At 46.1% G+C, this 18,609-nt stretch overlaps 1 protein-coding gene across 1 annotated transcript in view; it reads right to left on the bottom strand.

Annotated features, from left to right (window-relative positions):
- Window positions 1–17,517, bottom strand: part of LOC144114683 (frequenin-2-like) — a 211,622-nt gene extending 194,105 nt beyond the window's left edge. Inside the window, exon 1 of the mRNA XM_077648568.1 lies at window positions 17,265–17,517. Coding sequence (XP_077504694.1) covers window positions 17,265–17,328 — 64 coding nt within the window. The 5' untranslated portion in view covers window positions 17,329–17,517. The remainder of the gene's footprint in view (window positions 1–17,264) is intronic.
- Between the last annotated feature and the right edge of the window lie 1,092 nt (window positions 17,518–18,609).

Here is an 18,609-nt window from a genome sequence, read left to right as displayed (position 1 = left end):
TGGTCAATTTGTACCTCTCACTGCTCGGGTGACGGGTCCGGTGTCTGTAATTGTTGCGGTTTAGCCTTGCACCCCCCATGACATATGAAAGAGTGTTGAAATAGCGCTGCACCAAGAGTAAGCGTTTTGCTATTGGGTGCGATGGATTTTGTGGAAACTGGGAAAGATCGGAAAGGTACCCGTTTGAATTTGACGCCAGGCGTAGGCTTCCTCAGAGGTGACGCGCCTATGTCATCATCATTATCATCATCATCAGCCTGACTACACCCACTGCGGGACAAAGGCCTCTTCCATGTCTCTCCAATTAACCCTGTCCTTTGACAGCAGCGCCCACCCTATGCCAGCGAGCTTCTTAATTTCATCATTTCATCAGGATATAGCTGGGAATGTAGAGGGGTTCTAAAGTATTAACGAGAGGGTGGCAGATATTGTATTTAGGCTTAATAAGAGGTAAAAGCTGAAGTGGCATAGGTCTACGCATCTACATCTATCTATGATCAGCAGATCGTAGAAAGCTTCAGTGAGGACGTGGAATCGGCAATGAACAAAATAAAATCACAGTACGCTGTACTGATGGGTGACTCCAACGCGAAGGTGGGCAAGAAGCAGGCTGGCGACCAGGTGGCAGGCGACTATGGGATAGGCGCCTATGTGGCGTTGAATGAATTTGGCGGTCGAGGTAGATGCATCTGGCGGTCGAGCTACTGAGTCAAGACATTTTAATGCGTACGGGGTAGGGGAACGAGGTTGAGGGTAGGCAGCTCCGCTCGGTTGGTAAGATCGCGAGCTAAAGCGTTAACCCTGTCGTTCCCTTCGAGGCCATCGTGGCCTGGGGTCCACTTAATGTAATGACAGTAGAAAGAGGTTGGTCAGATGGTCGTTGACGCACACAATGTGAACAAGGGAGGAAAAACCTCTGGATGCTTGTCAGCGTTACGACAAGAGGACTTGTCTTCCTCTGGGCAGAGCATTCATCATTGGCGGGGTTTAAATAAGGTCATCCCCCCAAGGAGGAAGGCCCGGTGAGCGGGAGGAGGGCGTGAAGTGGGAATGGCGTTAGGATAGGAAGGGTGAATCTTGTCCAGGCCTGATGGCTGCTAAAGATGATGAACCGGTTGACCTGCAAAACTGTGAAAAGAAAAAGGCCTGCCCAGCAGACAGGAATCCAGGGGTGTCGAACGTGGAGAGATAGCGGGCATGAGCTTGAAAGGCAATGTGTCCAGCTGCGGCAGGTGGCTTGGTATGACTGGCTGTGTTCACCTATATGGACGTGCGCTATAGGACAAGTCACCTACACCCATTTGGGCTGTTTTGACTAAAAGCGCAGTGCCTGTGTTTTAATTATGCCGCCATCAGTCTTCTACTCTAAAGCTAGACTCTTTATTACAATAGGCAGCTTGAAGACTCGGCAAACCATCGCGCAGTGAGCAGATTTATAAGCCTCTCTGTTTGCAGTAAAACCTTCATCACATCCAAAACAACGTGCCGAACACCTCCAAAGTAATCAAGCTTGACGTGAGTGACCGCATGCTCTTTTGCTGTCGTTTTGCTCCCTAGCTACGACATTGTATATTATTTTTTCACACTAATGAAACTACGCCTTTCTTTTTTTATGGTTGTGCGAGGACGCAAAACAAAGGCTTTCTTTCTGCATGCCTTCACGCTCACACCTTCCAAAGAACTCCAGCCCACCATCTCGCAAAGCGTGTGGCACAATCGCGCACTTACTGAATAAGGCGCCCCGAGTCGCTTGTCTGCTCCATCATTCGCTCACACAGCAGTAAAAGCGCTTTTCCAAAACCACACGCTCCTGGTCTGCCATATATGGCGCATTTTCTCTTATGTGAGCGAGCAAGGCCCCGTCTGCCTATTTCGGCCTTTTTTTCTCTCCGTCGCTCAATGTTTAGCCGTTTATTCTCTTGCTCTAGGCGAGAATAGACAAACAGGCGTCTTTACTATCGACCGTCCTATATTTTCTTGTGGCCTCATTTTCTAAGCTTTTTCACATTCGTTCCAACCAATTGGTTCCGACACCTGTTCGCGATGTCTAGGCTAATCCGTCATCCCTAAGTGCTGGTACACGTCGGTGGTCGGGCACGCGGAAGGAACCTCGTAGAATGCTCAGAATTTCGGCGGCAAGAGGCATCCCGCAGAGTTGTCTAGAGTTCGATTGAAGGCGTCAGTACGCGAACAATTCTGACGCAAGCGCTCGCGGGGTCATTGTCTCACAATACAAAGAACACATTACCTTATTAAAACAAGTTTCTCCGGTTTTACGTGGAAGCGCCACCACTCCAGTGATTACGTTGAGCGCTCTACTATCTCTGCTTCTTGGAATAGTTAGCCAAAATCAAATAGTGTCCGAGATGATTCCGCGCCACTGCTCTTCCGCTCAGGAATCATATTTGCCATGTCGCTGGCTTCGTGTTCGCTGCTGGTAATGTTTCGTTATATCAAGGGGGAGGGGGAGAGAAAACCTACGCCACGATCTTCCTGAACAGCAATGTTGCTCAGATACCGAAGCAAAGATATCTTATATCGACGTGGCGTCTCAAACGCGATTTATAATGATCGGATGAGCTCGAATGGCGCAAAGACGGTGCGTGGTCTAGCGCTGCCGGTATCTCCCCTCGCTTCTATGACATCCATCCACACTGCACTGGAGGAATAACTCTGCATTAATGAGCGTGCGAGGCTGGACGGTAAACAAACACTCTCTGTTTGTACATGTAACACGCACCAGAGGCGCACCCAGTGGTGCCACTGACCCTCAAATATGTGCATACATAGGACGTGCGCCTCCTGTTTTGTGCCGAAATTATACGTTATTTGTCGCGCAAAGCCCCGCGAGTAAGCACTGCAATCGTTTGGCTGCGATACTGTCGAAAAGTCATCGCAGCTTGCGATGGCTTGCAAGAACATAATTAGGTGCAAGCTTCAGAAGGTTTTGGGGGGATTCGCTGGCTTTGAAGCGTGCATACTGAATGCGTAAGTATAAAAAAGCATGACAACACAAGTAATGCATTTGCATATTGTACTGCTCGTGGAAATGTGTTCTCCGTTCAGGAAGGCTGTGGGACAGTTTCTGTTTTTTCTCGAACCGGGATATTGAAACGTTATTTAGTCGCCTCGTATGTGCTCTGCATACATGTAGCCAAGGGAGTGACTCTGCATCCGCCTCACAGTCGGCACTACCTCCGCCTAGGCACGCGAACTCCTCGACGTGTCAAAACATTCAGTAGAAGTTATGCGAGTAGCGTGATGGCCATCGAAGTCAGAGCAGAAGTTTAGCACGGTCTTCTTATTTAAAATAAGAACAAAAGCTGTGGAGAGCTGGAATCTTATTTTAACCCAAACTGCAACCCGCGTCACAATGCAAACTGCTACGCTTCTTGATATTTGTAACCAAAATAAATTGTAATTATGTTTTCTCCGGAGTTTTATGCTGTGATATTAGTGACCACTACCCGATTTATGTACATGCACGAAGCATCAAAAAGCAAACAACTGATTAACCATCTGTGAAAACAACACAGTGCATCACACCCGTGACCCTTGAAGCGTTTCGTTCAAGTACTATAAACGAAAGTTGGAATGATGTATTTTCTTCCGATGCAGCCGATGATGCATATGAGCTATTCATTTCTCGTTTCTCTCGTTTGAAGTCATTATATCATGAATATTTTAAAGATAAGGTGATCAAGAAGTCAAGAAGAAATCGTAAACCTTGGATCAACCGCGAATCTCTAAAGATGATTAAAAAGAAATCCAAGTTGTTCAAGAAATTTATAAAAACAAAGTCGCTGGCTGATCGACAAAAAAATCAAAGGGTATCGTAATAAATTAACTACTCATTTAAGAAATGAAAAAAGAAAATATTTGCATAACGAGTTTATGAGCGAAAATCGCGATGGAAGCGCTCAAGTCTGGATGAAAATAAACAAACTACTCGGTTGCAAATCAAGTTCTGCGGGTGTTACTAGTCTTAATCTCGAAGGTCATAAGGTAGAAGGAATCGAGCTTGCAGAAAAGTTCATTTTTTTAAGGATACTGTTTCACAACCCCCCCCCCCCCCCCGATAACTGTAAATCCTAATATAAAAGCCAATGATCACAGAGTCTTTTTAGATCCTACCAATGAAAATGAAGTTTGCAGTATTTTTTCCTCCTTAAGTAATAGCAGTGCTTGCGATAGAGATAACATTCAAATTGCGCCGATAAAATACGTAATTGACTGTATAGCTTCTATTCTAACCCATATTTACAGTCTTACCCTATCTACTGGTTTATTCCCAAAGTTAATGCAAGTATCAAAAGTTATCATTGTCTACAATAAGGGAGATAAAAGTGATATGTCTAATTATCGACCAATCTCAATATTACCGGCCTTTTTCAAAATAATTAGAAAGAATATTCTACAAAAGAGTAATTAAGTTTTGCTCAAAGTTCAATCTTTTTCCCCTTCCCAGCATGGCTTTATCCACGGGAAATCAACCGAAATGGCGTTATAAACGCAAAAAGAAATCCTACTCGATGCAATTGAAAATCAAAAAATCTGTATCGGAATTTTTGTAGACTTTTCAAAGGCTTTCGACCGCCTCAACCATGATGTTTTACTGCAGAAACCGAATTGTACGGCATACGCGGAACGCCCCTAAACCTTATAAAGTCTTACCTTCAACATCGTTATCAGAAAGTCCAAATAGGGTCCCATCTGTCATCATCTCAAGCAGTTTGTACTGGTGTGCTGCGAGGCAGCATTTTAGGGCCTCTCCTGTTCATATTATATATAAATGATATAGTTACAATACATTATAAACCAAAATATGTTATTTAAGCAGATGATACGAGCTTATTTTTTCAAGGCACCTCATTTCAGCTTCTTCTTCCAATTATAAATGACGCAATGAATCGATTAAAAAACCTGGAGTGAAAATAAAGTAGAGTCGATCACACTTGTCTAGACCGCTCGGGCGGTGTGCTGCGGAGCAAATGAAGTGAAATCTTTTTGCAGCTGCTTTGCTAGCAGTAAGGCGCTGGTGCCTGTGCGGTCAACGTGTCTATTATGCTGCTCTCCAGCGCAACAATTATCAGTGAAAGTAAATACCTGCTTAATAATTCCGCTTTATTTCCCCCGGATGGAACCTCGCGAGCACTCTAGACAAGTGTGATCGACTCTGTACTACTTTTAAATACTGAAAAAACTAAAGCCGTACTTTTTCATGCAAGGCAATCAGCAATTATTCCGAACTTCGACATAAAGCTTGGGAGCCCCAACGTAGAATTCAAAGACATGATTAAAACACTAGGAATACTTTTCCACAATCACATGAACTGGAGCGCCCAAGTTGATTCTGTCGTCGCTCAACTGTCACGGTGTGTTGGTATTCTCGCTAAATTTCGATACTTCCTTCCTGTTTCAGTCAAGTTAAAGATATACAATCCCATATTTTGTCTCATTTAAACTACTGTTTTTTGGTGTGGGGCACTACAACAGAAACAAGTATGCATAAAATTTACATGCTGCAAAAGAACGCTGTCCTTTACATTGCCAATCTTGATTACCACGCCCCTACCGATCACTTATTTTCACACTACCGGATTATGCCAGTTCATAGCTTGTACCAATATCGCTTAGCAACCAGATACAAAAAATCTCTACAATATAGTAATCGAGGGTTTCTAGACATGACTTGCCTCACTCTAACTGTACCGGCTTATACCCTGCGCAATACCGAAAAATGGTTTATTCGTTTTCGCCGCACCAACTATGAGAATCAAATGTTACGTTACAATATGCCACAATTATTAAACCAATTACAGTCGATGAATGTCGATATTTCAATAGGCAGCTTGCGCGAAATTAGAGCCGCCTTTACATAAGCAATAACCCACCGTTTCAGTACATATATATTTTTTATGTATAAAATATTTTGTATGTATATCTGTGTCTGTGTAAAACGTTTTGCCTACAGTGTTGGCCGACCTTCAGATGTTTGCAATCTCTTACATAGTACTCATATTTCCTGCTGTATGCCATGTAAAGGGGGGGGGGGGGGGGTCCGGGGGTCCCTCAAGTGATCTGCGATCCCTTTTTACCCGGACCTATCCACATCTATGATGTAAATAAAATAAACTTGAAACTTGATATAGGAAAGCTATAGAGGCCAAGAGTTACAAAAAAAAAGGAACCATGCGTTTAAATGGCGTTATTGTTTTTGGAAAGGGAGTGCTAAATGAAAGGCGGTCAATGACCAGACAGACCATCAAGGGCATCGACTGATGAAGATCTGTGACGCTGGAGCCGCCTACTTGGAGGAGACAGCCATGTTGCTGCTCACGTGACTGCAGAGGAGTGTGTCTTCAAGCCTGAAGAATTTTGCGCGATGTAAACGGAAATTAATGCAAATAATTGCTCACACTATGAAAAAGAAACATATAATGAAAACAGGGAGAACTATGGGGCGTAGCTAAGAATTCTTCAGGAGCTCTGGCAAGTCATGAGAGCCGAGGAGGTGATAGCCGTGTCAGCCTGCACAAAAGGCACCGGCCAGAGACGAAATCAAGGGTCTAAACGATGCTTTGCGAATACGGACCCTCATTCACTATCACGTTCGCTCGCACCAGTCTGGCAACCAACAACGTGTTGCGGAGCCGCCGATCAAGCAGCTCGTCAACCGCAAGCATCATACCAAAATGACTAATCGAATGTTTTTTGCTTCGTGTGCCTAAGTTATCAAAAAATAGGCTCCGTCAGATGAGGCGCAACTTGTGAAGCGGAACAGAAAAAGAACAAAATTGGTCGTAAGACTAACGGACGCTTCCAACATCTCCGACAAAGGACGCCATTTGCCCAGGAGTTAATCTCTCATGCAGTTACAGAAAAACCCCGTTAATTCTAATAAGTGGGCAATTCGGACACCCTATCCGGTCCCGTCAAACTAGCACACCTTTCGCAGTAAAAAGTACCAAAGGTATTTCCGTTATTTTGAGATAAAATTCATCAATTGTTTGGTGCTACATAGGCAGCATCCAAAAAAAAAACAAAGTTTAGGAAAACTACGAAGGATTACAAGAAAAAAACTATAGGTGCATAACTGAGAAAAGATACATTGAAAATCGCTGCAGTTTAACTCAGCTAAGCGTGGTTGCGCTAGCGAAAGGCTTTATTATGTTTGGTTTTGCTGTGGTTTAAGTCAGGTTAGGCTTATAAAGACGAACGCATCTTTTCCACTGTTAACGTTTATTTTTTTTACTCATAACTATTTAGTCTTACAGACGATACATCGCATGCGCAGTGCGTGAAAGTGGGTTCTGCATAGAACGCAGGTGCAATTTGATGCGTTTCGACGGAACGCTGGTTGTGTTCGATGCAGCGCCCGCCGTCGGCGTCCCCGCGTTGCGGAGAGGAGGAAAGGAGGCATCCCAGGTGTGCTGCCCACTCCCTCCGTGACATTTCACACCTTGACCGAGTGCAGCGGGAAAGCGACTTCCGGCATCGCATGCGCAGGGCATGAAACTGGGTTGTGCATAGAACTCTGGTGCACTTCGGTACGTTCAGCGGAAGCTGACTGTGTTCGATGCGACGCCCGGTCACCCAGAGCCAAAGCTCCCGGCCGGGCAAAGAGTGACGTAGTATGTCACGTGGCTGCCACACCTCCGCCGCTTCTCCACTTGAAGGTCAAATTGCGGTGCCGATGACCTTGGCTTGACTAGGCCAGTAAAGCTTTAGCTTTAAAGAGGAAAATCAACCTAGACAGAGAGCAAATTTTATGTAGCAGTACATTTTGGCGGGCTACTTGGTTCTATGTTGCAAATTAATAAAACTGCGCGAAATAAATTGTAACAAAGCAAGACACAAGTACAGATGCACACGAGTGCGCAGTTGTTTGTGTCTGTACTGGTGTCTCGCTCTGTCCCAGTTTGCCTCGCGCCCTTTTATTAATTTGTAGAAAAATATTTATTGATATTTGCGCTCCATGTAGCTATGCCTGGGCTTTTTAGAGGCACATCGTAGTGGGCGGTTGCAGAATAATTGCGACATTTTAGCGATTTTTTTCTTTAGCAGCAATCTAATCCTCAGAAGAAAGGCGCTTTTGCATTCATTACCTTTCAAAATCCGGCGGTAGGAGCCGGGAAACAAATCCTCGAACTTGTGCTAAGGAATCAACATATGAAGTACAAATAATGTCGATTGAATACAAAATGGAAAGCGAAGTACTTGCCGCTGCAGAAGAACAATGAGGCCAGGTCACGTATCGACGAGGAAAACGCAAGGTCAAGAAAATCCCTCAGATTAAACTAAAAATTCATGACGCCCACCAGATACAGGAGAGGGGTATACGCCAAGTTGGCATTCGCTGGCTGGAAGAATTCTCGGAAAAGGAGGATTATGCAGGGAAAGACTGAATCGCGACAGCAAGGCGAACAAGGCAAAAGCACGCATTCAAAAAATAAATAGACTGCATTACTGAACATTCTAGAATTCATTAGCGAGACGCTTAAATAGACGGAGAGGGCCGTTCCTAGAGCAGCGATCGGTTGAAAACGATAAGCCAGCACGCGGGCTATAATAAAGCCCGAACAGCCTGCCATCAAGGTGAAAAGTGCAGCCTTCGGAAAACGAAAAGACGTAAGTAAACGATGTTCTGGCACGGTCGCTTAACGAGCCGTGGCCCGAAACGCACGATGGCACCAAATGATGTCCCCGGAAAAAACACTAAAGAGTGAACGCGCTCGACTCCGTAGGCGGCAAAGCACAAGGATCTGGCCTGGAAGCCGGCACGTCTCCGTAGCAAATGAGGGCTGAAACAGGTCTGAAGGGCGCTCAGTAGTCGGCTTTGTCCAGCGTTCAAGTTACTCGTGTTATTCAGTCCCCCCCCCCCCCCCCCCCCCCCCCCCCAGTTCCAGTGCTGTCTTATCATCAGTTACCGGTGACTTTAAAGATTTCGTATGCTTAAATGGTAAATTTTTAATTAACTGCCGAAGTTAAGACTGAACTAAACTAGTTGAAGGTCAGGTGCGCAAAACTGCACTGGCACACTTGAACAAAAGTTTGCGGAGCACAGACGCCGCCAAGAAATGAGGTTCCAACGCGTTTAGGCATCTGATCCCAAATTGATAAATGCACTGTTTGAAGTGAGGTTGGACTTTTGTGCAGCGATATTACAACCAACCTGTGAACTGTTGTTGTCGTTGTCTTTACTGCACCTGCGGCCCTTCGGCTTTTGCTCACGCAACTATGAACTGAGCAGGCCCACGCAACTATGAACTGGCCAGTTCTGGCCTTCAACGAGATGGCAGCCAAAGTATCCGGCAGTCACAAGTTAATGTTTGTAGGAAATTTGGCCCTTTTTTATATAAACTGGTTCTGCTTCTTTCTTTCGTATCAAGGATCCTGGTTCAATCAACAATCTCATTAAGTCATATTATTTGTGTTCCCAGAGTTGTATTGTGGTTTCCTAAGAGTATTTTCACGTGACCGCGCATGAACGAGAACTGGCCGCATGGATTTTTTAACGTTTGTTTCCTTCGCTGACACCGCGGCGAAGACTAGATTGGATATCCTCAGGTTCACGCGCAACAGATCACTTTTTTGTTATACTCGGAAGTTTTTGACCTCCCATCAAATTCGAATAGCCAGCATTTAACTGCGCACCCTTGTATTTTCTTTCCCGCCCTAGTGATTCGTGTAAATGGTGCCAGTCGCCGTAAACTTCCGGAAGCCTTACCAACTCATACATCTGTGAAAGAAACCTGCCTGCTTCGGATTTTTGGAAAAAAATCATGCCTCTGGCGGACGCCGGCGAGAAGCATTGGCTCCGTAAAGGCGCCCGCTTCTGCAAAATAGATTGAAAAGACAGCGCACATTAAAAGTTTGGTCCGCGCGAAAAACAAGTAAGCAAAGTGAAAGTATTCAGCGACATGCAAGTGACTCGATCAACCAGAATTTAACGAAAAGTGTCTGTAACAACGATACTTTAATGCAATAAAAAAAAACGTTAATCACGTAAGTTACCTGCTCAGACAGACACATTTGCTGTTTCCTAAATGTTCGCGATAAGGCTACAGCTCCGGTGTGCTGCTGGAACCACGAGGGATGACCATTTCGCCCGGCGGTAGATACGAAGGGAATTAAAGCGCTTCTTTTATTATCAAAATCTTCGCCAAGTCGCCGGCCGTTACTGGCGATATCAAAACGTTACGACGCTCCAGCCTCATCGTGAAATTTCTGAAAACAGCAGGGATGTCTCTATCAGCAGGTTCATTATGCGATAAACGTCTCTTATTGTGTTTAAATCTCGTTGCTATCGCTAAGTTCTGTTGCTGCATATCGCTGAATAGTTTGACTTTGCTTACTAGTTTCTACCTCGGGCTTCACGTTTAATGTGCGCTAACCATCTCATCAAAAATGCCCCAGCGGGGGCGCTGTAGACATTTTGTATAAGAAAATAAATAAAATTGGCCAATTCACGCGACAAGCTCAAACGTTTTCATTTCGTTTTAAAGAAGACTAACGTTTTAGAAGAACTTGTTAGGTACAGCCACGGGCCGCGTCGCTGTTGTTAGCAGAAGGATCTGGCTATAGTCAGCGGTAGCAATGGCTCGTCTTGCAACACCGCCATCCGTCGCTCGCACTCACCGCTTCCGCGCATTCCTCGCGTCGCGATAACCGTTTCCGCTCGCGGGCGTTACGGAAGGCTGCGGAGTAGTCATTCTCCGTTACCGAAAAGCAGAATGGCGAAATCCATACGTCGTCCAGTCTGTATATCGATGATTTTCACGAAATCGACGCCGCGGTGCGGCGGCACTGCGCACTAGTCTCAGAAGAATCAGTGTGCTCATGACTTGCGTCGCTTGTTCCGTTGTCTGCACGGTTTGCTGGCACCGTCAGACGTAGTTGTCAGAGTTTTGTTCCATAGATGTGCACGCTAACGAGATAGAAGAGCCGTCAAGCGTCATTGCGTGAGCATGGGAACACGAAATTTCCACGCTGTGGTGGTGCGCTTGCAGCACTCTGATAGCGCACTTCTGGTCAGGCACCCATCCTATATTGCTAAAAATATTATTCGCCTCGACTAGAAGGGAGTATGTAAATACTAGGCGCTGTTTGTTAAGAAACACTGCTGAACACACATGACTAACGGGCACGTTTTGAAGCGCGAAGACTTTTCTGCTTGGCTGTCTCTAATTGTAGGCATTATGACGGCATGCGTCTGAGCTGCTATTGTGCTTTGCTATGCTTTGAGAGGGGTGTGTGATATGATTCGACTTCCATTTGATTTTGATTTTTTTTTTACTTCGACTGCCCCATGTCTTCACTACCGCTACTGCCAGTCAGACTGACGGCCGCATGTCAGGCAACAACTGCGTAGAATCGAGCGAAAAGAATATTTCCCAAGTGGCCTTACATTCAGTAAATGCCCTCCATCCACTGCTTACGAGCAAGCTGAGAGCACAAGGCGAGTCTATTCGCTCCGAGAACAGAGCGCGTGGAAGAGTGTGAGCTCACTAATTTCGCTTTCCGCCTGTACACATGATAAAAAAATCTATATTCATATATAAAGTGGCACATGGTTAATAAATTTTGTGAACAACAAAAACGACAAACTGCGCAGCTTTATCAAGTAAAACTATGGCTGCAATGGCTGGCAAACATTTCTTGATTGTTTAAATAATAGTCGTTGTGCCTTGCTTACTTGTAGTGCTATATGCAAAAGAAAAAATTGCGCTTCTACAGCTTAAACATTCACCCCTACATTAAACTGTAGAATCTTTCACTCCTAGAGTGCCGCCGCGGTGGCTGAGTGGCTATGGCGCTCGGCTGCTGGCCCGAAAGACGCGGGTTCGATCCCGGCCGTGGCGGTCGAATTTCGATGGAGGCGAAATGCAAGAGGCCCGTGCACTGTGCGATGTCAGTGCACGTTAAAGAACCCCAGGTGGTCGAAATTTCCGGAGCCCTTCACTACGGCGTCCCTCATAGCCTGAGTCGCTTTGGGACGTTAAACCCATATAAACCAAACTAAACCATTCACCCCTAGAACATTAGTCTTCATCGTCTACGTCATTGATTTTAAACTCTTTCCAAAGCGCGGGCCTATCGCCGACCACATCGCCAGACAGCTCTTGGAAGGTGTCGTTAGTGTTGCGATGTGTGTCTACGCGTGTTCAGCCATCTTGGGAGGCTCGCGACAACCTGCTCCAAAATTTATAGGCTTCTTGGCGCTTAATACACTCATATAGGAATCCTTGTTAGTGACACACTAGCTTCAACAACTGCAATTGCAAAGACGTACGTACACACAGCCGTAGACACGGCGCGAAACTCTTCCCGTCGCCTTTCGTCTGCCAACGGCGTAGAGCGACCGGTGCAGCTGATAACTGTTTCCCTTTTACTTTCGGTTATCGAAATGGAAGAAACGCCCTACGAAACAGCTGTGTCACACTAGGCAGGAGTTTCCCGTCGACTGCCACTGCCTTGTAACATCGTGGAATCACAGCGCTGGCAGACGAGGACACAGAGAGAACACACACAATTGCATCACCGCAATTGTGTGTGTGTTTGTGTTCTCTCTGTGTCTTTGTCTGCCAGCGCTGTGATTCCGTGATGTTCGACAACTACCAACTAGCCCAGCAACATACGCTGCATAAGTTGCATGTGTAATTACACAACATCTGTGGAAACTTTGGGGCGAATATCTCGCAACATGTGTGCTGGATTAATTATACCCAATGGAGTTGTCTGGAAATTTTGCCGCCTTTATGTTTCCAACATTAACATTCACGCTAGCTGCAATGGCTAAACAGTTCATTAATATATTTTAGTCAATTAGGCACCTGGCGGAGATAATTATCGCGTCACTTCATGTCCCCCTGACCGCATAACTGTTGTGCAGAGGTAGATTTCACGTGCCACTCAGTGCCTAATTTGAAGAAATGTGTAAAGCTTAATTTTCATACTCTGTACACAGCATCAAGTGATATTGATTAGGTCCTGCAAAGCAAAAGGTATTTTCCAGCATTTTCTCTGCGTCACAATACAAAATTAGGAAAGCCGCAAAAGTACCTTTTAGAGTGTGTCCTAGGCAACATTATGCCATTATGCGGAAACCCGCAACTATTGTTATGCTATGCATCTGTTATGTGCTAAAATGACGATAAAGAATAGATCAGGTATTTTCGAAACCGGCAGAACAAATTATTTTCAGAATTAACCCTAATTACAAGTGGGAATTTATCTTCTCTCTAGATGAAGTTGGAAGCAATGTTTCTTCGGCCTCCTCATTTTCGCCTACCCAGTAAAGTAAGGAAAAGTAGATATATCTCCGGTTGTCCGCAAACGCAAGTGCAAACACGAAACAAACATGATGCAAAAAGAAATAAACACACCCATAAAGAGCATGCGTATCATTGTGGCAGCAAATGCCTGTGATGAATAATTGGTCACTGCCAAAAACTTTCTTTTTATGATGTTAGTGCTCCAAAAAATCCGGTGTGCACTCAAGGCTGTTTACGCGTCGTGAAGGCGAAAGCATTAGTGTATGACCGTGAGCGTTCGACCTCTACGCAGGTTGCGCACTGAGAAATGAAACAAAAACGCGCCTCCGAACTCTGATCGCACAAACTCTGAATCCACCAAAGTCCGAACGAAACACTCGGACACTCGGTTCGAAAACCTGTCGCGAGCTAGCCTACAACCTGGAAAAGAAACGTATGCCATATGGAACGAGAAATCGTATGACGTCACCCGCAACGGTGTACGACAAACGGTTGAGTCACAATTTTAATACGGAGTTTGGTTTTTGATGAAAGAAAAAGGCTCAGTAACTGTCTCACACATCGATGAACACCTCAACTGCGTCTTAAAGAGAATAGGTAAAGTCTGGGAAGGCATACAGTTGAAGGTGCATATGTCGTCCGTTCAAATCCCTGTCGCAAGCTAGCCTCCAACTTGACTGCCACATGTAAGCTATATGCGACCAGAAATCGTATGACACCACCCGGAACGCTGTACGACGAACAGTTGATGACAATTTTGGTACGAATGTAGTCGAGAAAACTGGAGCCACACTGGGGTTAGCCAGTTGGTCGTATGTAAGACGGACAAAATTAAAATGATTGTCTCAAATTGCGCCGCTCGGCTTGCTGTGTGGGTCCTACGGCCGCTTGATGACGTCTTCCTATTTTCTTGCCACCGTTGGGATTTTCTGCATTATCTGCGAGTGCACACAAGCACTAACACACTAATATACACACCTCGCCAGCATTTCTCGTAATGAAGCTAGTAAGGCTTTCGCCGTAATAACTATAATTGGACCACTTTCGATCGGAAAAAAATTGGAAAATTCGTTTTTGGGGAAACTAACTGGAGCAGTATATGTCATATATCAGCGGACACCTGAACCGCGCCATAAGGGAAGGGATAAAGGAGGGAGTGAATGACGAAAGAAAGAAAGAGGTAACGTAGTTGTGGGCTGCGGCAGAACAACTTTTTGAGATGGAAAAGATCGGAACGAATCTTCAAATATTGTTCATATGGCATGTGCCTTTGGTTGGCTATTTATCAGCATAACTGCAGCTCAGGACATTATTTTTTGCTCATGGAAACAACAAACGAGAAGATGCAAGCTTTGGCATGTGGGACCAGATTGCAGCGTGTTGATGAGTACATAGTTTTCAATAACCGTTATAGAAGCAGTTTTATTTTGCCGATAGCAAAACTGAATGTTTATTAAAAGCTTATGTTCCCCCGTCATGGCTATTGTATCCTGTAGGCACACAAGCGCTTCTTACACCAACCTGGCCGAGATCTGAAAGAGAAGTGACGCGTGGGTGCCTCGTCAAACCAGCGTGCCTCTCAAGGAAGACAAGCCCGGCAGCATTAAGTGAGCCCGAGCAACGGTAAAGTCCTTCAAGTAAAACACTAAAAAGAAAACTAGCTTTTTCTCCGGACAAGGTAAGAGAATAACGAAGAAGGCGCTGGCGTTCTTTCTTCGTTCGTTGGCGGAATGCCTATTTTTATTGGAGAAATGCGGAGCAGGTTGCTTTACACCTAAACAAAACAAGACCAGCTGTTTGACGAAAATGCGCACGAGTGTATGGTAACGGCGGTAGGTAAACACGCGTCCTGGCACAGCGTAAATGGCGACCTCGGCGTTGACGACGCGTTGTAGAAAGCTTTTGGCAGGGGCGTAAAGAACGGCACAATATGGCCATTGGGTTTTTAAAACATTACGCTACTTGAATTATGTGCGGTTTGCTGAAAAATGGAGCAAGAGTTTGATGAACCTGTTCCAGATATGCGGCTAGCAAACCTCGTGTGAAGGACACGTTCGTCACATGAAGCACAACGCACTGCTCAGCTATAGGCTCTCCAGCATCTATTGTTCTAGAGCAACCTTCCAACCTACTGCGTTAGTTTCTTGTTTCTTTCTCTGGGCACTGCTGCGGTCCTCTTACCCTACTTAGGCGAAATGCTAGTGCTCTATCATGGGACTGCTCAGGCACTTGAAATTGCACAGCAGACGGAGTTGTGGAACAGAAGTAAGACAGCGAACAATGAGTTTGAGGCGGCACTGCGAAAGCGACTGCGCTCACCGCTGCAGGCCATCCGATAGAGATTCTTATTGTGCGACTTGCTAATAGCAATTCCGCGTGCCCTAGCAAGCGTGCCAAGCAAGCATCAGTCACGACCGTCACGCGAGAGTTGACGCGCTTTGCTTCGAACCGCATGCTTCGCTCAGCGGCCGCTTCAGTCGACGCTAAGCCTAACTACTGGGCCTAACACCAACCTAAGCCATCCTGAGCGTGTGTATTTTCCGCTAGAAGGCGACAGTTAGGTTGGCCGGCGACTGACGCCACTGCCGCAAGGCAAAATGGCGCAATGGCCACCCAGGTGGCCCATTCAATGGCAACTCGTCCATCCCAGTCGTACGTTTTTTTGGTACATATTCAAGCGGATGTGGCTGTTTTCGGTCGCTTTATGCCTTGGTCGCATACATTGCGAGGTTTGAGCTTTTGGTTTCTTTAAAGAGATGAAAGAATAAATTGATTTCGCGGGAAAATTAACTCTGTCCTGAAATTTCTACTGATCTGGTAAATTGCAGTACCTGTTGCAACATGATAGTTATTTTTCGCCTTTTTAATCTCTCAGTGTGTGTGTACGTGTGTGTGCACGTGTGCGTGCGTGCGCGTTTCCGCTTGTGACTGACATCACTGCATTAGCGGGCGCTATTGCGCAAACTGCTGAGACGGTTTTATTGATGCGCATAAAAGGATACTATATTTATTTCCAATCACACTAACACGGATTAACTCGGAGATATGCATGGTGGAGCGAGCCGCTTCGGAAAGGTAATGATGTACTTCCTGCTACCTTGCCTTCGTCACTACTCGCATAAAAAAAATGGAAAAGAATGTTGGCACAAGGACAAAGTAGGAAAAAAAAAGCGAACGCGCAAATCTGCGCTTAGCGCACGAGCTACGCAACACGCGCTGTGAGCAAACAAGGGGGCAGAACAGCGCAAGTGCGTTTGTGCATGCTGCAAATGCAATAAACTGTTCGCTGCGCAGCAGTTCCATGTTTACGCTATCAGTTAGCAGTATAGGAAGCTGTTCCAGGATAGGAAATAGATTGAAACGTAATTATGGCCTTTCATTAGATGCTAGCAAAGTCCATGCTTTGGCTTCAGTGCCTCTACTAAACGGAGGGCTCACCAGACTTGTCTGGTTACTGTAAATTCTCTGTAATCTGCAGGTCGTATTAAGCTATAACAAATCGAAGGTTCGACGCATAATGGCGGCCGCTTGTGAGCGACTATACGCCGCGTCGCAAAACTTGCCATTGTTTGCGCGCTCTAGAGCCCACCGCAGTAACACACGCCATGCATTCGTTTTTATTGTTGTTGATGTGTGTGTTTCAGTTTCAGTAAGTTCTTAAAGGGAAAAATAACAAGATATCCCCACTTCGGCAAAAGCAGCTATAGACGGTCAGTCTAGCAAAGCGGAGTACCTCAGAGCATTTTAATCTGTACACGAGGCACAACGTATCAATGAGGACGTTAGTCAGTCGATAACATAGTCGGCCTTCAAAGATCTCAGCGCACTGATCATACTCGTCGACCGATTATTCGCTCAATTAATCGATCAGTAAATCGGCCAGACAATCAGTTAATTGAGCAATCAATCGATCATTCGCTCGATACGAAATGACGGGGCGGTCGATGAAGAGGCGGACCGTGCTGTCGTCTGGGGCGCGCTACTCACAGTAGGTCTCGTTGACGAGCTGGTTGACCACCTCCTTCTTGAGCTTGCTGTTCTTCTTGCCCATGGCTGCGCAGTAGTCGGGGCTGGTCCTGGGCGCTCGGGTGACCGCCGCTGGTCGCGGCGCTTCCGGGTGAACGGCGCGAGCACGTGCGCTGCTCGGGTGGCGCGGGTCTTCTCGGGTCCGGTGACCCTGCGTCCGCTGCCGGCGGACCTCTCGCTCCGTCTGGGTCCGTGCGCGCCTGGGGCACGGGCAAAAAGCGCGCGCCGCGATCGAGCGTGCCCCGGTGGCGGCAGCGCGAAGGTTCGCGCAAAGCGACCTCCTCGGTTGCTGGCGCCATCTGGCTGCTCGTGCGCTCACCTAACCCCCTCGTACCGCAGCGGCGAAAGTATAGTTTAAAGTTTTCTAAATTGCCCCTCCCCCCCCCCAAAAAAAAAAATTGTTCCTCTTGACTTGTTTCCTTTTTCTTAAATTCTTTTCTTCTTTCACGGCATGAAGAACAGAAGAGCGGGAAGAGGGTGGCATGCGACGCAGCCCCTGTTCGGTAGTCCTGAGGTGAATTTCTACGAATGGAACTGCAAAGCAAGAATTCATCTTTGCTACTTCAGTTCATTCAATAGCAAAACGCTGCCTGTTCGTGCGTGAGGGCAGTAAAACTCGCGAACGGAAGAGACTGGAGTTCAGTGGCGGTCGTTGCTTATTGTTCTAATATTTACCACTCTTCTGGACAGTTTTATCCAACTCTTTTTTTTTTCTTACTCTAGCGAACTTCTCACAGGCAAGGTCTGCAAATATAGAATGAAAGTATAGCTCCTAGCTGCGTGCGATATCTCGGTATGTATGTTTCCGGAGAGCTATCAGGAATCTACTGGAGAACATTTCTGGCAGTTTATTTTCTGCACGCGTGCCGAGTTCTACAGGTGCTCCAGCTGCGGCTTTCTAAGCCAGCAGTCGTCCCTGGATTCGAATTCGGTGAACAGCGGTCGCCTTCGAGGTGCGCGCGAGTAGAATTCGGACGCACCCATCCACTGCTTTTCCCAAGGTCATAGCACTATGCATTTACTGCTCCACAGTTTCTTTCGCATATCCTGAATGGCCGACCGAGCCTTTTTTTTTTCGTTGATAATCATCAGCAGCTTCCTGAAGGCCCTCAAGTTAGCACCAAGGGAAGTCTTCCCAGGCTGTGGCACATTACAGATCCTGCTCCAAGCTGTCAATCTTCTCTGGTAAAGCATCAGCCGCCGCAAATTCCGGCGCAAATTGAACCTCACTATCTCACCCACTATAGTGGGTGGTACCTTAACAATGCCAAAATGACGACCGTGACCTATGTAACGAACCGTGCTA

Source organism: Amblyomma americanum, chromosome 1 (genome assembly GCF_052857255.1).
Source record: "Amblyomma americanum isolate KBUSLIRL-KWMA chromosome 1, ASM5285725v1, whole genome shotgun sequence".
NCBI classification, from domain to species: domain Eukaryota; kingdom Metazoa; phylum Arthropoda; class Arachnida; order Ixodida; family Ixodidae; genus Amblyomma; species Amblyomma americanum.
The sequence above is the reverse complement of the archived record's forward strand: the minus strand, read 5'-3'. Positions and strand labels throughout refer to the sequence as shown.